At 28.3% G+C, this 25,619-nt stretch overlaps 3 protein-coding genes across 14 annotated transcripts; 1 reads left to right on the top strand and 2 right to left on the bottom strand.

The window, feature by feature from the left end:
* Positions 1 to 2,213: 2,213 nt before the first annotated feature.
* LOC126914973 (UHRF1-binding protein 1) lies at positions 2,214 to 11,855 on the bottom strand. 5 transcript variants are annotated; one of them, XM_050719295.1, is made up of 19 exons: positions 11,701 to 11,855; positions 11,106 to 11,307; positions 10,763 to 10,954; positions 10,450 to 10,675; positions 10,190 to 10,356; positions 9,957 to 10,116; positions 9,630 to 9,887; positions 9,309 to 9,548; positions 9,162 to 9,188; positions 8,165 to 8,257; positions 7,898 to 8,089; positions 7,591 to 7,824; positions 6,301 to 7,505; positions 6,088 to 6,222; positions 5,476 to 5,487; positions 4,108 to 4,470; positions 3,882 to 4,029; positions 3,655 to 3,668; positions 2,538 to 2,725 (listed from the first exon to the last, which is right to left on the bottom strand). In XM_050719295.1, the coding sequence occupies exons 1-19, from the start codon at positions 11,742 to 11,744 to the stop codon at positions 2,723 to 2,725; spliced, it is 3,915 nt and encodes a 1,304-aa protein (XP_050575252.1). In that variant the 5' UTR covers positions 11,745 to 11,855; the 3' UTR covers positions 2,538 to 2,722. The 5 variants fall into 5 exon arrangements, with proteins under 5 accessions (XP_050575248.1, XP_050575249.1, XP_050575250.1 ...); XM_050719291.1 differs by lacking the exon at positions 3,655 to 3,668 and having other exon boundaries at positions 2,214 to 2,725; XM_050719292.1 differs by lacking the exons at positions 3,655 to 3,668; positions 5,476 to 5,487 and having other exon boundaries at positions 2,214 to 2,725.
* On the top strand, positions 11,773 to 14,726 carry LOC126914975 (ribonuclease P protein subunit p29). 8 transcript variants are annotated; one of them, XM_050719297.1, is made up of 6 exons: positions 12,061 to 12,406; positions 12,481 to 12,753; positions 13,438 to 13,646; positions 13,724 to 13,863; positions 14,025 to 14,415; positions 14,513 to 14,726. In XM_050719297.1, the coding sequence occupies exons 3-6, from the start codon at positions 13,631 to 13,633 to the stop codon at positions 14,647 to 14,649; spliced, it is 684 nt and encodes a 227-aa protein (XP_050575254.1). In that variant the 5' UTR covers positions 12,061 to 12,406; positions 12,481 to 12,753; positions 13,438 to 13,630; the 3' UTR covers positions 14,650 to 14,726. The 8 variants fall into 8 exon arrangements, with proteins under 8 accessions (XP_050575253.1, XP_050575261.1, XP_050575254.1 ...); XM_050719304.1 differs by lacking the exons at positions 12,061 to 12,406; positions 12,481 to 12,753 and adding an exon at positions 11,991 to 12,005; XM_050719302.1 differs by lacking the exon at positions 12,481 to 12,753 and having other exon boundaries at positions 12,061 to 12,238.
* A 590-nt stretch (positions 14,727 to 15,316) lies between these two features.
* Positions 15,317 to 25,553, bottom strand: LOC126914969 (clathrin heavy chain). The gene is made up of 14 exons (XM_050719288.1): positions 25,407 to 25,553; positions 25,044 to 25,317; positions 23,913 to 24,120; positions 21,992 to 23,839; positions 21,569 to 21,888; positions 21,167 to 21,432; positions 20,848 to 21,082; positions 20,334 to 20,716; positions 19,868 to 20,165; positions 19,319 to 19,759; positions 18,674 to 19,236; positions 18,349 to 18,571; positions 18,196 to 18,271; positions 15,317 to 17,819 (listed from the first exon to the last, which is right to left on the bottom strand). Exons 2-14 carry the CDS (start codon positions 25,083 to 25,085, stop codon positions 17,686 to 17,688), a joined length of 5,037 nt encoding a protein of 1,678 aa, XP_050575245.1. The 5' UTR covers positions 25,086 to 25,317; positions 25,407 to 25,553; the 3' UTR covers positions 15,317 to 17,685.
* Positions 25,554 to 25,619: the final 66 nt, after the last annotated feature.

Below are 25,619 nucleotides of genomic sequence, written 5' to 3'. Positions count from 1 at the left end.
TAAATATATAATATTTAAAAGATTCAAGCATTATTCTTTCAGGGACTAAACGTACATAATTGTATAGTAAGAAAGTAAAGATTTATTATAATTAAATTAAAACTTGAATATTCCGTTGTAAGACATAGATTATAAGAACATATCAATGTTTAAATGTAATGTGAACATCTAAAATTCTTGTGTTTTAAATCTTTTACATACTTAGATATGTAAGATATGTACAGACAACTAATATACAGTTTATTCCACTATAATATATGTAACATATAATATATTTTCATAATAGACTCAAATTTTTCCCTATATATGATTCTTTGATCATGCCCCAAAGTATTTTAATTTAGCATACTATAATAAACACAATAAAAAATTCTTTGATCATAAAAATTTAATATAAAATTTTAAATACAAGATTTTAAAAATATAACATTTAAAAAAATAAAACATATTAAGTAGAACTTACATTTAATCATAGAGATAAAATACAAAAATTTTGATCTAGTCGAATAGTTAAATATCCTGACTACGTAAACAAATATTATACAACGCAATCAAGACTTTCATGTTCTGCATAATACTTAAGTGTAAAAAAATTATTCTTCCTACATCTCATATTAATGTGAATTAATTAACAAATTTTATTTTACTTTTTTATTTTAAAAGAACTGACACTGAATTTAATAAATTTGTTATAGTGGAAAAAACTGTTTTTGTTCTCGTTTTGTTTGAAAAAAATCAAAATTTTCAAATAAAAAAAAATCTAATTAGCAATTGTCATTAATACACATTAGAAAAATACCTCATTGTTTTGTAACAAAAGGATTGGCCAGCAACCCACCCTGGAAATTAAATTTATTGTAACATACAATGATAAAATGTTAAGATATCACAACATACAATATGACGAAATTATTAGTCCACTATAATGCACTATTAATTTTGGTTTAATGTAGTCCAATATTATTCATTTCCAAAGACAAATATCAATTAATGCATATCTTCAGTTTAATGGAAATACAGGAAATGACACAGGAAATAACATCAGTTTTACAGTCTTATCAAAACATTCTAGATTATCATTGTATATTGTATATTATAGTCAGTTTTATTTTTATCACGTAACTGATTATTAAATCACATGTATTCACTCTTATACACATCTTATACATATACGTTAATACGAACAATCGTTCTTCATTGATTTTAAGCTAGACAATCTATCTGATAGGCTCAAATAATTTATCATTCAATATCCATTAATATCTTACATTTATTATATTACTTTACTGTATTCTCCCATTCTGTTAAAAGTTGCCTATGAAATTCGTCAGAACATTTACGATGAGAAGAACAGAAAGCATTAGTAAAAAATTTATATTCAATTCTCTGTTTTCATGCTAGGTAACAACAACTGCTATAAAACCAAACATATATTGCAATAATTTGACTAGCATACTATAATCTATCATGTACGTTTTATATCTATATATGCAACAAATATGTATATATAAATATTACATAATATTTATATATTATATACATAATACATTAATATTAATATATAATTAATAATAATTATATATTAAATATAAATAATAAATTATATAATAATTATATTATATTATATATTAATTAATATATTATATATTAATATATATAACTAATTGTGTGTGTGTGTGTGTGTGTGCGCGCGCGCGCGCGCTCGCAAAATATTAACAACCTCATATATACATCACGTTTTAACACGTGTATTATCGCATATAATAAATACAGATGTATGTATCCAGAATATTCATTCCACCAATCTTTTCTTTATTTGTTTTATTAATGAAAATGTTAAACACTGACTACTATTGCCATTATTTATCGCCTTGTACTTGCTCATAGTAAAAATCAGTATATTTCATGTAAGTGCATCTTACATAACTGAATGTTATCTTAACGACTATTGAATAGCTTGAATAGATTTGAATAACTATTCAATAGCTTGAATAATGACTATTGAATAGCTAAAGGCAATTACTAGCATAAATATGGTAGACAAGATAATATACAAAACAAGTAAACTCAGGAAATTTTTGCCCATAACATATTATAATAAATGTGTTATTCAAGTTTTCCCTTTATAAGACTTAAAAGTCAATGTAAGATATTAAATTCGTATAGTAAGGATCCAAACGTTCTAGTATGACATACCTTTCTCTCTTTAAGTTAAATATAGATGCTATGAAAACACATATTAACTCAACTGTGTAAAATTTCACTTCTAAGAATATGAAAAGTAACAATTAATAAAATTATTATTATGACTTATTCGAACTACAACATTTGGAACAGTCAAAACAACTGGTATGCTATCTCTTTGATGACCAAGATGCACGAGTAGCACTGCCTGGACCACTTCCAATTATTCGATTTTGAAGTTCTGTTATTGTTTCTTGCAAGGCTCTTTTCTCTTTCAGAAGCAGCTGTATGTCTTCTTGTGCTGCACTTAAATGAGATTTGATTACAGTAGATTCTTCTTTTATACGTATTAATTTCGCATTTTCTTCTGATATTTTCTCCAAAGCATTGAGACGACGCCGAAGCTGTTCATTATCTAATTTCAACTGTTTACTGGACTGTCTTAAAATATTTAGTTCCATTTCATGATTTATATTTTCGACTATTTGAGTATCACTGCTTGTGAGTGTTACAAGGGAATTACTCCTGCTCAACAGGTTTACTAGAAATAAAATGTTTGAGTTAGATTAATAGTAGAGGAATGTATAGGAAAATATTTTATAGTGATCTATAAAATACACAAAAAAGTTGTGCTTCTAATAAAAAATTACTTTTAACGAATTAGGAAATTAAATATTTTTTATTGAACATAGATGGTGAGTAAACAATATATATTTACTATCTAAACTATTTGTGAACAATAAGCAGCGTTATAAAACAATGTTTTGTACCTTATATGCAGCATGTCCAAAAAGGACATGTTGGGACAAAAATGTTAGGACAAAACTTATACTACATGTTAATGAGGTCAAGTAGATCAAAAAATTTATATAACCTTATGTACGAAAATGCTTCATTAAAGAGTTATAAGCACCAAAAAATTTTTATTAATTGCTTTGACAGTTATAATAAATGTTTAAAATTGCTTCTGTAAGAATACCAAGGATGCAAATCCATCATTCATCCAACTAATGATTGCTGAACTCTTTCGAATATTCCTGCTATTGTAGTAATAGTAGTAAATGTATATGTGTCTTTTTGCAATTCTGTATAATGAGTCTTAAGAACTACTTTCTTAGAAATCTTTGAACGCTCATAACTTTTCAATAAAACATTTTCGGTCATAAGTTTACATAAACTTTTCATACCTACTTGACCTCATTAACATATAGTATAAGTTTTGTATCAACCTTTCTGGACACTCTATAAGTTGTTCATTCATGCTAATTTATAAATTGCATTAAAAATTTTAATAAGCATAAGTGATAATAAGCAGAAATTATTTTCTTTTGATTTGAGAAAAAATAAAACATGCCTTTGCATAATTAAATGCAAATCTAAAATTCTATTTATTCAATGTCCTATTAAACAATATTATTAAAGCAGTAAATACTACTACTATTTTTCTAATTGTTTTGTATAAATGCTCACATTAGAAAGGCCGTCTGAATGCACAGAATTATACAATGTATAACATTAATTTTAAAAAAATAAACAAATTTTTAAATAAAAGAATTTGTCATTTAAATGTATTTCGAAAACCTACTATATTATAAACTTACTGTACTATACTATATTAAACACTATATATCTTTCTTGTATAAAAATAATAAGTAGCAAATAATAATAACAAAACTTCATTGTACATTGTTACCTACCAACTGGTTCGATATGAAAAACTCCATTTGCATCTCGTACTATCTTAAGCTTTGCAATATTCAAATCTATAGGAATTGGTCCTGGCGAAGTTATATTATTCGGTGGACGATCTTCATTTAAACGCAATGATATACTCTCCAGATATATCTGCAATAAAATAGAAATTATGTTGTTATGTAATTAAGAATAAACTTAAAAGAAATAATACAATAAAATTTAACATACCTGCAATGGTATTGGCCTAGGTATAATTTCATCTTCAGTTAAGTCTGTAAGACCACTTATTGAACTCATAGCCAAGGCCATTGATACATTAGTAACTTTAACTTCTAATTTATCTTCAAACAAATCCAAAACACTTTGTTTGTTATGTACATCTATAGTAGTATCTACCTCTTCCTCGGCTGTATTATCATGATTCTGATTTAAGTGCATATTTTTATTCCTTATAGCTCGACTTGCTTGAGACAATTTCCAAGAATCTGACTTGCATTTTAAATCATGATCCAAACGTAGTTTAATACATGATCTACAGTTAGAATCTGAAGGTAATTCGACCCAACCTCGTGATCGTGCACTGAATTTTGTCTAATAAACAAAAAATATTAAAAAATATATGTATAACACTTAAGCTATATTATAATTATAATTTCTACTATGTAATAGAATTACAATTCTTTTATTTTGTAATAAATTCATAAAAATTTAAAACTAAGCTATAAATGTGAAATTATGGAAAATAAACTATAAAATCGTTGAAGACTAAATTATCATTTGCATATATTAGATAATAAGAACAAATCCTTAATATTAGCTTCTTTATAAGCATACTCTATATATATTTCCATAATATGTAATTAAACATTTAAATACAAAAATTGCATATTGTTAACTTTTTCTTATTAATATATGATAAGTTAAAAAATTTTAACATAAAAAGCTACGAAAACTTGTTTTATAAACAAAGCTACTCTCATTTCCGTATAATTCATATAAAATACACATAATCTGCAATCGCATTTGAAAGCTTTTCAAATACATTCCAGCTAAGCATTATTTCATACCATGCTACATGAACTTATTACACTTTGAGTACATATACATATTATGAAATTAAAAACTAAAAAGCTTTAAATCCTTCACATAAAAGTAAAAGTGTGTACTTTTGAAATGCTTACATAATTCGTTTGTATATACAAAAAAAATATAATAATAAAATATTAACTGCTAATTATGCAACTTAATAATGTAATAATAAACTTGTATGTAATTGTCACATACTCTACAAATTTATCATTTGCATATCAATAATTACTTATCAATAAAGATTACAAATTATCACTTAAAAGTAAATTGTCAAATATTTTCCTTTAGTTATTATATATTAGTTATATTTTAGTTATTATATACTAATCTAAAAAGCTAATCTATACATTCACAATAATCTTTTTTAAATGATCAATAGGATAAATATTTATATATATGCAATTTGTACAGCATAGTGACATAATTAATTAAAAAAAACTAGACATGCGATAAAATGTACATAGTACAAGGCATTTAATACGAAATATATGAGTACTTTGCCAATACCTTTCTCTTGACCTGCCACAAGTGCCACATAAAAACATTCACAAGAGAAGGAGAGACGCAGGAGAAGCATGCAAAAAAGTTAAAGACAAACATTGTATAAATATACATATATAATATAAAAATGTTCATAATGTATGTGATATAAAGCTAGAAATAAAATTAAAAGAGTTTCGTGGCACACGAAGTATGTAACTAGGAATAAAATGTTAGTCATGAATACATTCCAAGTTTATACAAAAAACTTAAATATTATTTGAATAAGATACTGCATTACTATTTTAATGTAATCAAATTTCATACTCGAAACATCTTAACAAATTTTAACATAAGTTTCAGAGCAATATGTCCTCTATAAATGGTTAAATTTGTATTGATTAGAAATATATTAAATCTGTACACAATAAAAAGCACTTCATATAGTATATAAAAAAAGTTTAAACTTTCTAATGAAATTATTGTATGAAAGAAACACTAAAGAATAATATATTTTTGATTGCAGCAATATTAAAAAAACCTCAGTATTTAGATCTATTTAATAGATTTAAAATAGCATATTGTATGTAATCAGCAAACAGGAAATTTATCATTTAGATGAATAGAAGATAATATTACCTGAAATTCATCCCATGGGATAGATGAACATTCATCATTACCAATATTTGAAATTTGAACTTTAATTGATGATGCATATCCAAGAGATTGTTGAATAAATTCAACTTTAGATAATTTAAATGTTGCCATAGATACCTAAAAAGGATTATATCTAATCAGGATATTAAAGTTTTCAATTGTATTACATTATTATATTACATAACATAGACTTACAATATCCTTTCGTTTACACATACTATCCATAGATTTTTCACTCTGAGTATCAGGAGTTTCTTCAACTACTTCACTAGCTTCTTCTACTGCTGTTATTCTAATTGAATTATCAACAGAAAACATTGTATCTAATTTTTCTTGATCTTGAAGATTAATTAAAACGTAGTTCTCACTGTCAGAACTAACATCACTTCTTATAGACACAGTATCACTGCTACCATCTTCTGGAGAAGCCTTCAAAGCTGAATCAATTGATGTCATCAAATTACTTAATCCTTTTTTCATAGAAGAGAGACCAACGTTGAAATTATTAGGAATGAATGGTGTATTTGAAGACGAATCTCCTTTGCTATGCTTATTTGTAGCATCAGCAGTATATCTTAAAGTAGGCAATGATTTCTCTTCCTCTACAGCAATGCACCTTTTATCGTGTGCTACATTTCTTATCTGCATATTATTTTCGTGTTTATTGGTACCATTCTGTTTAAAAGTCACAACAGTTTGAGGTATACTAGAATGTATAAAATCCATTGACAACATTGATGATACGTCACTTTGTGGCGTTATTGTTTCATTATTTATATTAATCTTTTTACTACTGCTCTCAACTCGTTCTGTACTTTGCCATGGAATAGACGAACCTGGAATGTCATCTGCTATGCTAGATGAATCTGGCATAACGGATTCCAAATCACCACCAGAATTTTCTTTACCAGGGGTATGCGACGGCATGACAAATGTTACTTCTACTTGTGGTATCAATGCACCAATAACAAGTGAACTACCACAATCAACCTTTAATATTTTATTAGAATCAATATTTAGATACGTTGCCATTTCCGATAAAACTTCCGATAATCTTAACAAGAACAAATATTGATAGTGATTTATCTGCACGCTAACTAAATTGCTTATGTATGCAAGACCATGAATGTCAGCAGTAGATTTATTTTCTGATGAATCTTTCTCTGACGATTTCATAGACATGTAACACCATAGAGTTAAAGGAAATGCATCAAGGAACGGCACAGGTCGGTTTTGTCCGACCGCACGAGCACCAAGAAAATCTCCCCAAACGGGTTCCAAATTACAACACCATATGTCTTTAGCTTCAGTCCATAAAAGCTCCCGGTGTAATTGACGAACTAATTCGTTTACAGAATTACTGCTAAAATTAGGTGGTGGATATCGAATATTATCAGTGCCTATAATAAATAAATGAATGTGAAATATATGTATCATACTATATAATAATAATATGAAAAATATACTTGTGTACAAAACTTTTACCTGCGCAATGTGCCAAAAATTTATCTGTAAGAATATGAAAATCATTCGATCTATTTGGAAAGTCTGTAGCAAAAAACATCTGTCCCATTTGAAAAGCGTTTACACACTGTGCTAAATCTGCTCTTGAAGATCTTTCTGCGGATCGAACATTTGTTATTGACGCTCTCGACGTCTGTATGTGCAAAGACTTTGGCCTATCCTTCTGATTAGGATAATCTTGTTGGCTTTCAAAAACTACCTGAAGGTTAATAAGTATATTGAGGGTACAGTAGTACGAGACTAACCTATAATACAAATGTCTTAGTACTTGCCCTTGGAAGTATAGCTTCGATTTTAACATCAAAATACATTAAATTAGTGGAAGTATATGTTGATTGTTTATCCTTATTCATTAGAGAATGATATAAATTTAATGCAAATGAATTAAACCATAAGCAGGAACAGACATCAAAGTTTACTTGGATAGGATTCAGTTGTACATAAAATTTTGGTGGTGGCACTAAACAATTAAAAAATAGATGAAGTTGTAAATTAATTTAAAATTTGTTAACGTGATAATTATATGTTTACTTACATGGAAATGTAATATCTCCAGGATAATAATAATATGTAAATTCAGCATGAACAATTGTAACATCTTCTGGAAGACAAAATTTGTCTCTGTCACCTAAATAACATAAAAATATTTCAATAAAGTGTAATAGAAATGTAAATATATTCTCCAATAACATACATGCGTTATGAATATACTCCATACAACAGTAAAAATTCACATGATGTTATCTATTACATATTACAAAATGCAAACTACAATGATTGCATGAAGTATAACCATTTATATGTATCTACACAACACAGTCCCTAGGATCTGTAAGATAGATACAACAAATTTTTTTATTGGAAGCCTTCTTAAAAGACACAAAAAATTATATGCTTCTTCATAAATGATTGAAATTTCAATTACTTAACAGAATTATAATTTTCTATATTTTTATAATTGATAAGCGGTAGATAATGTTAAGTAGAATAATGTTCCATTTGAAATACTTGGAAAGTATATTACATAATTTATTACTTATTTTTTGAATATTTGTAATGTTTTTTACATACTTCGTTTTTAATTTTCTTCTTAGAAACTATAAAATAAATATATAAAAGATTATTGAATATTACTTACAACTGCAATAGAACTGATACATATCTTTTAAAAGAAGAACATAAAAAAGACATTTAAAAATTTTGATTAAAATGTTTGCTTTAAAAAAGCAAATTATACTATGATTATCTTTTAAATATATTTTAATTACGCTTCAGATTAATTATACATATATTAATTAATATATGTATAATATTTATAATATATAATAATAATAATATTCATATATTTAGAACTGCTGTTAAAAACGTTTTGTACTAAGTTGTGAATTAAAGCTCAATAATATGATACATATAAGATATAATAACAACATAACACATGAAGCAACAAAACTTCTCAAACACGAAGCTATGTTTAATTGGTACTTATAATGCGATATTAATATGAATATACTATTACTATTTGTAATCTGTACCTGTTGCATGTTTCTTCCTTGTTTGAGCTGTGCAATTATTAAACGAAATAATTATTGATATTATATGGAAGCTTTATATAAAGGATCATTTTAAAAAAATAAACCTAGTAAATAAATTAATTTGATCATCGTAAAACTTACACATACCCATAACAAATTCTTTTGGTACAGGATTACGAGATGTTGTGGTTACTTTGTATAAGGTAAAATCATCTATCCTTATTATAATGCATGTCGTCATTAATTTAGCCAGCTGTTCCAAAATGTAATTTTTTACTGGATTACCACTAGGATGTTGCGACTTTTTTTTGTCATCAACAGCTATGTTTATATTTTGAGATTGATTACCCTTTTCCGAATTGTCTCCTAAACCTTTTGTGTTATTAACTAGATAAGAATAAGAAAGGATATTTTATTAATATTAAAAAGGCATGTTCGTGATTGACTGTTTACTTTTTAAAGACAAACCTGTAATGTTTCCTTGACTCCTAGTTAAAGGAGAATGCTGTGTTCTGCCAGAATCTATGAGATCCATAAACTGACTTCGAAAAGAACTTAAGGATTGCTGTAACCATTGGCTGTGAGGTGTAGCATTTTCTTTATATTTAGCCCAATGTTTTCTATCAGCCATTGCTAAGTGATATGGATAATAATCAACTTGAAATCTAACTAATGAAATTTGCAGTGCTCCACCATCCTTTAAGTCGGGATGGGAGGATCTACCATCTAGGTAGAAAATAAATAATATTACAACATTGTTATTAAAAAAACAATACAAAATTTGAATTTACTTACTACCAGCATCATCACATAAATGTAAATCAATTCTTTGACAAAGGAAATGATATGAAGTTTCTACAACATCATATCTGGTAAAAATTTTAGAAATAGCAGTATTATATTGATTTTTTGTCCTTGATTGTTGAGATATTTGTGCTTGATACTCTGGCAATACCTAAAACCATGAAAATATACTTATCATATGATTGAAACTTTCTATTTTGTTTCCTAATTTTGCACTTACAAACCTCTAATTTTCTAGCTGCTTTAGTTTTACGCTCTAATACTGTAGCTTTTTCTATCAAACCACCTAAAGAGTCAATAAAATGAAGTGCTGCTTTCAACTGTGAATCTGTTAAAACCCATAAGAGATCATCTAATATAAGAATCAGTCTTGATCCCATAACAAAACAATCTAAAATACAAATTCAAATGTTATATCATTCTAGTGTACTTAGAAAACAAAAGAATGGGAAATATATTTATTACTTATTAAAATATTTTTAACCTGATATTCTTTTTTTAATAGTAATCCGACACCTTGCTTGATTCGTAAGTAAACGTAATGGCGTAAGGTTCTTATCTTTAGTACTTTGTGCCTCTATTCTAACTGTCTGCCATTCTAATTCTTTAAAAATAAGTAACTGACCACGATCAGGATCTTTTACTCTAGTAGTTCTTAAATCACATCGTAGCCATGTTGCAGATTTTGATTCCACAATAATGCGATTCATCTATTACAAAATAATAATTTCATAATAGCTTCTAATAAAGATATGAAGGCAGATTTCATTAATAAATAAACCAATAACACTATGTACCTGAACTGAAGCAATGAATGCAGGACTTTTGAAAGTAACTGATACAGTATTAACAGTCACTGTTATACCATCGATTACTTTATGTATAAAAGAATATTTTGCAGGACCAGTATATGAAGAAAGCCCTTGCGGAGAAGATAAATCTCTCAAATCTTCACATGTTTCTACTTCTATATGAACTTCATCTAAACTCTATAAATATCAAGATCTAATCAAAATTTTATTATAACATAATATTAATAATTCTATTGTATTATGGTAAAGTATATTGACAAATAGTTAAAAAAATGAATATATAAAAATGTACATAATTAATATGTATAAATAGACGGTTGTTATTTACCAAAAAAATAGGAACACTTCTTAATTTGGTCCATTGTATACGAAATGAAACTTTATTGCACCAAGCATTTGTTAATCTAAGCCATGACGGCAATTCTAACAAATCAGTTAAAACTATTTCATCAAGTTCTAAGTTTGTCAGTTCACCTTCACCTTTAAATGCACTTAAATTTATTTTATCAGCAGATAAGTTCTTGGTAAATCTATAAATTTAAATAAATGCACATAAACATCATATTGTGAATAAAATACAATGGCATATTTCTTTTTTACAATAGATTTATTTTCTGTAAATTTATATATAACATATTGAAATCTGTTCATAATGCAGACATAAGATAAAATTTTTATTTATATTGTAATTTTAAATAATTATCTAAGACTTGTCATGTTAACAATTACGTTAATAATTGTAGATAAATACGAAAAAATACGACTAATAATTTAAGGATAACAATAATAACGGTAATTAACAAAATAAATAAAATTGTCCACAATTATAACTTCCTTGTTCTACTTAATTAAGGGTGGTACAATTTTTAATTGTACTGTGTAATTAATAATGAAATTTATTTAACAGCTTAACGTGTAAATACCTTGATAAATGTTTCAATAGTTGCTTTTTTATTAATGACACCATTTTTTATTATTTTCAATTGATTTCTACGATGTCAAATATGCGTTTCAACATGGTTAATTTGACACTATACATTTACACCGAGCCACGATTACAGACACGGTCCGTCCATACATGCCACGATTGTCGACGACTTTCGACTCAAGTAGTCAGTAAGTAGACTACACTGCTAAATTTCTAGTTTCTTTCTTTAACTTTTTTCTTTAATGTCTTCCTCTCTCAAAGTTTCTAACTTTCGATTCTAAGATCAACAAGATATACCTAGTTACGTTCTTAATTTGTATATTACCGGAGAAATATTACTTTAACAAATAGAGTATCGGCCTGTTCTTAATACAATAAAATTGATCTATTTTTTAACATATTTATTTGACGTTCAAGATGTTATTTCAAGCGTTATTTCATTTACATTCATCTGTGCATTACAGAATTAGCGTACAAATAAGGCTTATCTTTTCGTGATTTTCTGAATTATATCTTTAAGTGCAATATACAAGGTGTCCCAATAAGCATGGTACAATCGAAAAAAGTGATTGATTCTACTCTTGAAAAAATAAATCAAAAATGTAAAATAAAATTTTTTGATATGGCACTTCGCTTTCAATAAAATCAAATGTGAAAATTTGTTTAACATATGTAAATTTGTTTAATTACCGACGGTATGAGTAAGCAATCAGTAGGAAGTTATTCTATAGACGAAAATAAATAAAAAATGTAGAACAAAATTTTTCCGTTTCAGGAAAATAGAATTTGAACTTTGAATCGATCAAAAGCTTTTAATTTATTTGTAATCCAAGAAAAAGATAAAATTTGGAACTTTGAACGTATTTAGTTAAGAATTGGTCAAGAACACGCGTACTAGATAAATTTTCAAATGTTATTTTCTTGGAAACAAATAAATCATCCTATGAAAAAATTTTATTCTACATTTTTGACCTATCTTCGCACGTAAAGTAACCTCCTGTCAACTGTTCAGTTTATGTGTTCTCTTCGGTACGGAATTAAACTTCAAGTATGCTTCTAGGCTTGACAAATTTTCAAACTCGATTTTTTCGAAAACGGAGTCATATAAACAAATTGTATTCTATATTTTCGACTTGCTTGTCACATAGAATCATAAAAGTAACATTTAAAAACATTCCTTGCCAACTATATAACTATACCTGCTGATTGTTAAAATACTTTATATAACGATATAAATAATGTTAAAAAATATATAAGTTAAATAGATGTATAATAAACAGAAAAAATGTAAACCTTATCTTTAAATATTTACTCTTTAAAATTGGTCCACACATATACACAAACAATCTTATAACACAGGGTGAAAGTAGATAAATCGTCCTACTTATAAGTTTATGAAAGAAAGGCTAAATTTGCATTCTTTACATAGATGTCTGATAACTTTTCTTCTTCTTCAATTTCTAATACATAAAGAACTTATAATCTTTACTTACTTACGAGTAAATGAACCGTTATTTTATTTAGCTGTACTCATTTACGTGTCCTGAAATTTGTGCTGTCTCGTTTTCGCAGATTTCTTGATTCAAATTTCATAGATTTTAGAAAGAAAATATGTAGTGATATATATATTGACATAATTAAGTCAATACAGAAATATATCATTATATTTACATATCATAATATTAGTTAAACATGTTTGAATTTAAATTAACCTAAAAAAATATTTTTCTAGTCACCTAATCTAAAGATAATTTGCTAAAAAATAATATAATATACGCCAGAAATTTTGAGGAAAGAACTGGAAATACAATATATTAACGCCAATAGTACTTTGTGTTTACGTTTTGTAATTCATCTATTATAATTTGATAAAGTAAAATAAATCTACTTTGATTAACTCATTTCTATTATTGTTATTACTGATAATGGCACAAATAAATCGTACGTATTTATTAATTAAAAGGTTAGTTAATATATGCTACTAATATTATCATGATTAATTATTTTAACTGTTACAGAAAGCATATGTTTAACATTACCTAAAAGTATAACAAAACAAATTAGTACATGTGAAAATAGTGAACAATATATCACGAATTTTCTACAAAATGCATTGCCTTCCTCTGATATTGGTTCGGTAGCAGATGAGTTAAGAAAGGTATAATAATAATAAAAAAGAAATATATATAGAATATAAATATATAATAAATGAATAAATGAATAAGAATTATATCGTATTACTAATAAAATTTGATGTATTGAACACTCATATTAATTACCAGAAATTTAATTTATGACATGATTATAATTATTTTACAGTCACTGATTTTTGCTAAGCATAAAAATAAATGGAACAAGAAAAAACGATGTCAAGGAAAGTTATTAACTAGTAGGAAACGAATGCAGCTTGGTTTACGTAAGATTAGTTGCAAAAGTGATATGAAATATACAGCCTTATTACCATTAAATCATTTATGGCTAAATTATATGGAACAAGTACTCGGCTCCAAGTTTTTTAATAATATTCCAAAAGATTCTACAGATCCAAATTGGGAAAATGTTAATCAACAGTTAATTAAAGCAGATTTTCATGGTGCTGAAATTTCCATTGTTGGATCAAAATGTCCTAGTTTGGTTGGATTAAGTGGCATTGTAGTTCAAGATACAAAAAATATTTTCAGAATTTGTGGAAAAGATAATATTATGCGAAGTATATAATTTATATTTTATACTTTTTCTATTCCTTTTTATGTCTCACACTTTATTATTATTCCTTTGTCCTATCATTAATTCATGTTTATTTTCAGCAATACCTAAAGATAATGTTATTATAAATATTTATTTAAAAAACATAAAATTGGAATTCTTTGGAAAAGATCTTTCTATAAGACCTACCGAACGAACAATAAAAAAGTTTAAATGTGGACGTATATACGAACTATAGTCTGTTGTAATTAATAAATAAAGCTGTTGTAATTTTTGTAAAATTAGAAATAAACTTCCTTTTTAATATGTGTAAAATGATTAATATATAGAATATTTATCCCGCAAAATATTATGCTAGATGGGACAATACCAATTTGTCCTACAAAAGAAGTGAAAAAAGAATTTTGTTGATGCTTCCAAGAAAAAAAAAAGAAAAAAGAAAGGAGAAGATTCTATTTCCAAGAAAATTGATTTTGAAAATTCATTGAGTATTCGTATATATGATTCACAAATATCACCTGATGACTGAATAGATAAATATTGTGCTAATAGGATATATGTATACATACATAAAACGTAAATATATTACTTTTCGAACAAAAATAATTAATTCTCTTATAAACGAGAATTTTTTTTAATAAATTCTTTTTTTTAATTAAAAAATCTGGTCACCTTTGATATAGGAGTATATGTACACATATATAAAACAAAGATATATTTTTTTTCAAACAAAAAAAATTAATTCTTTTATCAACGAGAACTTTTTAAAATAAATTCTTTTTCTTAATAAAAAAAATCTAGTCGCATTTGACATAGGAGTACCTGTGAAAAAAATTCTAGACAGTAATATATAATATATAACGAAGAAATATATATAGGAATATAAAATTAATGTAAACTGTGTATTCAATTCATACAGTTGTTTATTGAAATAAATTTAATAGCGACAAATGTCTCACATTTTATACTGACTTTCAACATTACAGACATGTGATTTTGATCATGTATATGTATATTCGTGTAATTAACAACCAATTTTGGTATATTTATTTCTAAATTTACTAATATTTTATTTTAATCCACAATATTCAAACAATGATACAATTACATTATTATCTTTTTTGCAGAACGGTATTAGATACATTTTTCAATCTACATTTTCATTCGTTATATAATTTTAATGAAAGTGAAGTGATTATTGGGAATGTTACAGACTCTTCTTTGTATCATCTAATTTTAACATCTTTTATTTAATATATGCAGCTAAAATTACTGCAATCGCTAAATATCAAACGAAAGTTGCTCACAGTGATCAGTGTCATTATCGCAACAAACATTATTCAAATATTTGAATAATATTCTGTTACATTATCATTGTGATGTTATGATTTTCCAGTTTTCAACTTTTGTTTCATATTTATGAATAATGAGAACAATTTATAAGTGCATATCTCCTATTCCTTTTGAAATATGTGACAGAAGAAAATGTCACTAAAAATGTGTTATGCAATAATGTTGCTCCTTTTTAGGAACATTGAATGTAAGATATGCCAGAAAAAGGTACTATTTTTTCCGATATACCTTTTACATCTTGTATTTGATCCTGATTTATTAGTAGAGCATTTTATACAGACAATATGAATCACTTAATGAACAGAAACGTCAACAAACACGATTCTGTCATTTTCTACATATGCATCGGAATCTGACTACCCAACTTGCATTAATACTTGTAATGTCATTATACATTAATACAATTAATATACTGAACAATACATCCAAATAGGATACTATACATACATTATGTAAACCAAATACAATAAGTAAAAAAAGAACTTGAAGTTATATTTCTAAAAAAATGAACACGTTAGTAAAACAAAATTGTTACTTAGTTCATATAATTTTATAACACCTCCGAGTTTTCTTTACAAGCGTTATAATACTTTAATGTAACGTGTACAAAAAAGATAAGATTATAATATTGTAAGCCAGCATAAACAAGTCTCAGTACATATATCCATACATCAATATGACGAGATCGTTATAAAGTTTGTTATATTTTCAATGGATTAAATATGTTCTCTGTCTAGTGAGAATATATCAGAGAGCTACCTTTGTTATCATTCTTTTTTCTTTTTTTTCCTTTAGGAAAGCATGTAATATTACTATTCTATACTTCACATTTTGGCTGCCTGATCAAATGCTAAATTTGTTATTTATCCATGCCACAACAATAACACACACAGATACTAAACTTATATACTGACAGACATACAAACGTATCTCATATCTTACTATATTTAAATTTCTAGATACATTACATACAGTTTACAGACTTCTCAGCTTTATTTTGCACTGTTGTTATACTGATGTACTGATATATGCCGCTCTCTTTTATTTATCTTGCTAGGTATTTTGAGGCTCATACATTTGACTGTGACAACAACGTTTTCATTGAATCTAAATAAATAGATCCTTTATTTTATTACTACAAATTATATATTAGAATAATATTTTCACCATATTTCATTTTCCATTGGATGGACATGAATATATGTTAGTTTTGAGTACTTATCATTTCTCTTAATAATCACTTAAATATGTTTAGCCCAATTTTCTTCTTTTCTTTTACCAAAAAGGAAGCACTGTGTAATTTCATGACACATTTATTGAATTGAAACTTACAAATATTTTTGTTTAATATTGTTAATTTTATATTATCTTAAACTAAAACTTCTTTCAATACTTAAACAAAGGCACGTACGTACGCAATACATCGATATTCCGGTGAAAGTATGTCGATAGTTACTTTATGAAGTAACATAAAATAATCCAATTCAATTGGTAGAATGTAGAATTTTGCAATATAATATGGATTACTAAAATTATTACTATTGCATACTCCTTTAAAGATTCGTTATATGATGTGTATTCGCAAAATATTTAAGTATTTTTTTTGTTTTTATTACGGTTATTTCCTTTTTTCCATAAACAATGGTCAATGTGTACTCTTTAATTATTTCAACAGTAAATTAATTATTTTATAAATGTTACTCATAAACTAGAAATTCGCGCTTAAATATTTCGTAGTTTACTTCGAATTCATTATTTTTATTTATGTTACAATTATCTTGCGGCAACGCTTTTCTCTTTAATGATATTATTTTAGCATTTTATATAATTGTGAGCTATTGAAATAATCTTGTTCTACCTAGATATTATAGAAAAGTAGATTTTGTTGATCTCTGTTACTGAACGTGTTGCACATTGTGTTTCACATACCATAAGCCTGGTACGCCGCTGCAGGTGGTGCATAGACACCTTGCGGTGGTGCTCCATAAACGCCTTGTGGTGCATAACCAGGTGCCATCATACCTGGTCCTGCTGTCAACATTAACTGAGGTTCCGCTATAAATAGAAAATACATATGATATGATAAGATACAAAATATATATAACACATATTTGTTATTTCTTCAAGAATTTTTTTCTAATATTATTATATCAAAAATAATTACATAATTTTGTGTTGAATAAGACTTATATGTTATAAGAAATTGCTTTAGTGTATATATACAAAGAAAAGTTGTAAATCTTTATTTTTTGCTCTAGATCAATTTATAAAAAAATTGTTCATATAACAAAAGAGAAACAGATATTTCCTTTAAATAGCACAGCCTTCTTCACGCATGTACAATTTATAAAAATTTATAATTTATAATTTTTTTTTTTAATAATTTATTTAAATTCTTAAAAAATATTTAAACTAAGAAATAAATACTTACGCATAATCATAGGTTTATGTTCTTGATGATCAGTTTCTTCCATGCGGCGACTTTCAGCTTCTTCCAGTTTATCAACCTTTTAAAAAAATATATGTCATTATCATAATAATAAAATGTCAGCAATTAAATATATTGAATTATGAGAGGTATTACCTTAGTAATATATTCCCGTGCAACTTGTATAAGATACGGCATAGCGAAATGTAAAATACGATGTCTCCACGCAAGTTCCAAAATAACATCTGGATGAAGTAAATCATAACAATGAAACAGACATGCTGCGAAACAATCCTTTGATCCTCTCTCCAAGAACCACTCTAATAATTCTTGAGCAACTTCGGGATTGCGAGATTCTGCTGCATATTCCATAGCATCTCTATTCAGTTAACACAATAATTAAAATACTGAATAACGAAAATAGAAATAAATAATGAAAACTCATATAAATAGAATATTTAAATGTTTTATTGCAACTTACCTGAACAATCGATCCTTTTTACATAGTTCCACCGATTGTTTCCATCTATTATTTCCTTTGTACAAGTATGCAGCAATTCTTCTAAATTCAATTAATTCATGTTTCTCCAGTTGTTGTGCTAACGCAATATTATCAAAATTATCGAACGCATCAATCGATGTTCTGAGTCCTTGATAATCTTCTTCGTCAATAAGTAGACCGTTTAATGCTTCATTAATTGCTTTATTATTTAATGCTTGAACCGACCTCAAGTATGGTTTTACAAGTTGTAAATGCCCTGTTCTCTTGAAATATGCAACTGCTCTCGTATGATCCATGCGTGGAGCAAGTACAAGTAGTATATCATTCAGAAGTAGGGGTTTATATTCGACATAAAACTGTATAGCTTTGTAATAAAGTTCAACGTTTGCCACTTTAGTAATCACATCTTTGAAATGACCTTCTCGCCATGCTTCAGTGGGGTGTTGCATCATTGCAAGAACTGCATTGTCGTACTCTTCATATTTATCATATAAAAATACAAGCTCTGCCCATAAATGTGCTTGCTCTGCTGCACGGAGTACCTATATATTTTATTAATAAATATAATACATTCTTTTCCATTTTGTTCATATTTAAATATTTTAAATGTAATTAATAGTATACCTTCGGTATATTAACTCGAGACCAGAAAAGTTCAAGATGTTCTCGCATTCGTTGAGGTTTATATTTGCTATAAAGTATAGCTAATTCAGTGAACATTCCCATATGCGCTCTTTCAAGTCCCAAAGCAGCTTCCAATAAATTAATAAGTTCCTCAAAGTGCCCCCGATCTTGATAATAATTGATTAAATCTTCTAATTCATCGGCATGTACGACTATATGTAATCCACACATTTGTGCTAATCTAAATTCTCCACTATCCACACAAGCAAAACAAACTTCTTTCCAAGTACGAGTTGAATTCGCTTTGCGAGCGCTGTCAACGGCGCCTTGGAATTCTTTTAAGTGAACAAGCGTAATAGCTAATCGTGCAAAATTCGATACATTATTGTACAAAAGTTTAGCAGCATCGTACATCTTGTCGTCGAAACATCTATCGCCAATCTAATAACAAGTAACATAAATTTACATTTATGGACATAAATATATCTGTTTTAGAGATAATATACATAAATAAATATTACGTGTCTAATATGTATACATAAAACTTACCTTTTGTATGTCGGCATGATTAGGACCAGAAATAAATTCTTCAAGATCTGCAAGTCTATTGGTTCTTGCATATGCGTAAATTAATTCACTTTCAATGAAAGATTCACGCGCTTTTTTGCGAGCCATTTGCAAGTAACGAACCAAATCCTCCCAATGAGAAGTTCGATGAGTAGTTTCTACTACATCTACATAAGCTGATGGATCGTCAGCCTTAATAAAACTATCTATGGCTTCTTTCACTAAACCTTGTTGTAATTGTGCTCTGGCTAATTGAGACCATACCGGCGGTTCATTACATCTATAAGAACAGACCATTAATTTAAAAAAAATGAATTACAATCAACCATTTTACTAATTATGTTATTCAGTTCATTAATATACTATTTCACGCTAAATTTCATACATAGTACTTTCTACAAATTTCATACATAGGTACTTTCTACAAATTCAATTCATTATAGCTCACCTTTCAGCAAATTCGTAAGCTCTGTCTAAATTATTAACCTGCTCGATTAAAACTTGGATAGCTGACGTATTCACATCGAATTTTTTAAAGATGGCAAAAGCTTCTTCGTATAACTCATTGTTAATAGCAATGTTAGCAATGTCAGGAGCGTCATAATTATCCAGCCGATTGATGTACTCCATAACACGCGTACGATCAGCCTTTATTGCCGTTAAAATCAAAAGATTTTGTAAATTGCGATGATCACTAAATACACTACTGTCGAGTACGATTTTCTCAAGAAGCTCAATTAGTTCATTGGGTAAATCAGCAGTCATAAATGCTTTAACAGTAACCGATATATCTTCAGGATCTTGTGTTTCTGATAAAGCTGTTTGTACAACCTACAAAGAAATCTCGATAATTTCATAACAATTGCATACAAGTATAGTTAAAATTATAGAAACAAATTTTCATTAAATGTTTAAAAAATTATTGACGCTACTTTTATCATTTTTCTTTACTGTAAACTTACCTGATCAATCAACGGCCTTTTGTAAGGGTTGCTTTCAAGAAGAACTTCAGCCCATAAATCTGGATCTCTACGTCTCACTAAATATCTAGCTTCACTTTTGAAAAGGCTGTTTTCGTTACATACGCTTATCAATTCCCTATCACATTGACCACGCTCATACGCAATACACGCTAAATGTGGATCACGTTTTTCACAATATTTTCCTACTACTCTACTATCATAAAATTGATTCTCTCTGTAAAATTAAAATTTAGTTAATAAAGAACATTTTATATAATATATTTTTCTGTTATGTCAAGATATATTTAGATTTACTTACTTAAGAAATCTCTCTGGATTATTATTACTGTCAATGTATATCTTTGCTAGTGCATTATGCGTTGCAGGTTCAACACAACCTTCATGGACACGAGACTCCAGCCATGGAAGTAAGAGTTTCAAACGGTTTCTCTTCTCAACTTCTTCTACAAGTTCGTCAGTAGAGAACTGACCACGTACCACAAGAATTAAATTTTTTATTATATCCTCTGAGCAATCTACATCAAGTAAACCACCCACTACAACTGGTAGACGTGACGGATTTACCTAAAATTAAACCACCATTACAATAAATAAAGCTAGAAACTATATTGCAATTATTATTTGTCATAAAGTTTAATCATTACAAAATTTATAACTCTTATATTAAATTCGATGCAGAATGACGATTAATGAAACTTACTTTTTGAACGTAAATTTCTATGTACTTTTGTAAATTATTTCGGTAGAGATACAGTACAAGATCATGTACGAAATCGAATCGATCACAAACAATGATCAAAGGTAACTGATCAGATAATTTTGCCTCTTTGAGGAAATTTTTTACACGTTCCGGATTGTAACAATTACTTTCTCTACAAATTCGTTCCACTTCTTTAATTTGTCCAGTTTTACATGCTGCTTGAATATATTTAAAATGTACTTCTTGATCTTGACTGAAATTAACAATAGATCCCAGGAAATAAAACAGTCCCTCATATGATTTAAAACTTTCAAATAGATCTGAAAATAATGATGATATGAAGTAAATAAACCAATACATAGTAATATAAATAACACAAATCAATATGTGTTTAAAATAACATTATTAGCAAATTATAAATACCTATCAGTGCCTTAGTAGTCAACTGTTCATGATATTTTGTTGCAATTTGAATACAGATTTGTAAATTCTGTCTTATGTTAGCAGTCAACATTGCCTTCAAACATTCCAAAGAATCTTCAACTGATAATGTTCCAAAAAATCCAACAAGCCAATCCGGAGAAAGTAAATGAGTATGTACTACGGCTCTCTTAATGTCATATAAATCGGTGTAATGTTCCAAAGCACGTTGTAATAAGCCAGCTTTTTCACATAACTGTGCAATGTGAGCTCTGTCATAGTGTGTAAACATTTGATTTCCTAAGATTGCATCAGCAACTTGTGGAGCAGACATTAAGTTCATTTCTAAAAGTCGTGTTTGTAAAGCTCCTTCACTTGGCCGATTATTTTTTAAAGCATCCAATAAAAATGCTGTACATTGTTGAACCATGTTTTGTTCCATGAATATATCCACAATTTGGTTGATATCGGCTAAGGGTTCATCATCTTGGACCAACATCTGGGCGAATGCTACACCCTGATCTGGATTAATTCTCATGACATTCCTTAACAAAAATATATAATCAGGGGTATAAGAAACTTTCTTAGCATACAATACAATTTTCTGGAATTGTCCAGTTTCTGCAAAACATTGTATAACTTTATTAGGGACATTAGCTCTTAAATAAACACTAAGAGCTAAAGTTGGATCAGCTTGTTTCACTAAGTCACCCAATTCTTCGCTACATTCTAATTTATCTTCTTTCAACCATTTCTCAAGAAGTTGCTTACGACCTTGTACAAGCACTGGACGACATAATTCTAAAGATTCATATTTATTTAATTGTCCTTGATCTAGAAGTATTCCAAAATATTGCAATAAGGGTGATGTTTGTCCTTGCGTAGTTGGTACCTGTTGGAACCGTTGAATAGTCGCCGGAGTTCGAAGTATTCCTTTTGGAGCGTTTGCTGCAACTTTGGCTGCTTCCGCGTATTGACCATTTTGAAAAAGCAAATTAAATTTCTTGACGAACAAGTCTTCAGCTCCTGACAAATTATTTCTTACAGCCATTCGCAATGCAAGTTCGGAATTTTGTAGTACTCCATTTATATATGGAATTATGTTTTCTTCATCGACGGATACAGATAATACTTGACCTTTTCGATTTACTCCTATTATACCACCAGATGCTTCATGCGGTGCAGTGACAAAAATAGTTTCTCCAGATATGCGATTCATAAATATACATGTAGCAGATTCAATATCATACATATGTATATAGCCATACTTTGTTATTAAATATATAACATCATACTTTGAGCTGACTTGCATAGCAACAGGAAAGTCATTTCCAGCTTCTGGTGGGAAAAAAACATCTACTGCTTTCTTTGGGAAAGGATGATTACCAGCAGGAGGTTGACCTACTTCGATAATATGGAGCTTTGCACCTTGTACTGTTCTAACAGCGAAACAAAATAAGTTACTTGGTTCTGCATTTCCTTCCATTTTAAATTGGGCAAAAGAAGCAGCATGTCCTTCGATTGGTTGAGAACATTTTCTCTCAACAGAATAAAGTTGCATAGCACCAACCACTCTATTGTGCTGAGCAGAAATACCAATCAATAATAGCCATGTCTGTTTTGGATCAGTTCTATAATTAATTATTTGACAGCCATTTAGTGACGAATGTCTGTCAAACATTTTATTCGGTGTAGATTCTCCTTCCATAGACCAGTGATAAACTGCAGTTTCTGTTACCAATGCCAAAGTATTTAATGATATCCACTTCCAAAAGACTACATCTTCTGTCATTGTGTGAGCTTTCATTTTTGATTTCATTTCTATGTTAAAAATCTGAAGAGTTTTCATTGCTAATAGTAAGAATAAAACATATTATTAAATTTATTATTAAGTTCCATGTATTTATTTTATATTAATTATTACCTTTTAAAGCTATTACTTTACTTGCAGGATTCATGATCGCAGAATCTGCAGAAATAGGTCTCCTGATTGGATTTGCAGAATCATTCATATCGATAATAACTACCTGTGCAGTATCGCCAACTTTTTCTCGAACACAAATAAATTTATCAGATTCCATTGTGAGTGTGTTAAAGCTGACATTATTAGCATTAATCCCAACAGCTGTAAGCTAGAAAAAAGAAAATGACAAAAACAAATTATCATACTGAGAAACATCTCTTTACTTGAAATATATCTAAATATTCTATAAATTGCAATTAGAATATCTTATTCTTTAAATAACTTTAATGTATCAAAATTATTGGAGGAAGCTTTTAATATAATTTCATATTAAACATATTTAATAATTAATTTAAGATAAATAAGCATAAAAGTGTTCCACATTGATTTTTATCTAATCTGAAAATTTAATAAAAATTGTTATTGAACTAAATTATATTTCTCGCTAGGAATTAATTTCATCAGCTTCAGGAAGATGGGAGAAATGGATTAGTTAAATGCAGTTTATCTAGAATGTAGAATAAAAAATACATAATCATACATGATTGCAATTAAAAGCTATTTCACGCGAAATCGCAAATCACTATTATAAAGAAGTAAATTACCGACGAATTAATGAATCATAATCTAATTCCATATTGCTATCGCGAGATTTGCGAAACACAACGAATATTTTAATTAGAAAATTCACGATGTATAAAGACGGAAATAAGGGGCGTATATGTCGAGTAGACGTGGCCCTCGTTGATAAAAAAAATCAATTTATTTTTCTCGTCGACATTGCTATACAGAATAATATTATGATTAGTTAACCTCTAAATATCCTATTACGAACGTTCATATAAATTGATTAAAATTTAGTATAACGAACGAACATGCGATCACTATTATACCTGTCAAAGTAATGTCAATTCAAAAGTATTTTAACCGAATTCGTATCTCCTCGTTACAGCAATAAAACTGGCAGCTAAAAATTTTCTAAAAGAACGTTATAATAGTAAAATGAAGTTGAAAATGTAGTTGGCGAAAATGAAGATGTTTGACGACGTGTCGAAATAATAGAAGAGCCGGGTACGAAAGCAGGTCACCTACCTGGAGATGTTCTTGAAACCTTATGGGTAGTAACTGCGTCATTTTCCTAATGTTTTCCCAAAATTTTCGAGGTTTTTCAGCCGCGGTTACCTAATGAAAAATCTATCGCGGCTGTCTATCGTTCCTATGTACAACTGTTTTGGCTTATAGTGCGCTCTTCTCAACCAAAAAACCTCGGTCCAACCATCAGCGCACAAAACCAACTGACGCAAAGTGAATGCCGTCACTACTTGCCGCTGACACCCATCATGGCCGCCAATGACCGCCCCTCTATCTAAAAATAGTCCCTCAAGTACAAAAGTGTTTCGATCGATCCTATATTCTGATATTGCCAAACGTTTGTAAACGCATCCAAATAGTTACATTATACGAGACCTGTAACCGAATGTCAAATAATCACGATTATCGTTTTAATTAAGTCAATTTAAACGTTCGGTAGCGTAAGAATACACGTAACTGGATTTTCTAGCAAATCTCTCCAACATCACCCCTTCCTTTCTTCAATTCTCAACCCCCACTCCTTGGTATGAATGAAGCTGCAACGGCGCACAATTGAGTACATTACGTATACGTTTT

The sequence above is a fragment of the Bombus affinis genome, chromosome 3, assembly GCF_024516045.1.
Source record: "Bombus affinis isolate iyBomAffi1 chromosome 3, iyBomAffi1.2, whole genome shotgun sequence".
Classification (NCBI taxonomy): domain Eukaryota; kingdom Metazoa; phylum Arthropoda; class Insecta; order Hymenoptera; family Apidae; genus Bombus; species Bombus affinis.
This window is presented reverse-complemented; position numbering and strand designations above follow the sequence as displayed.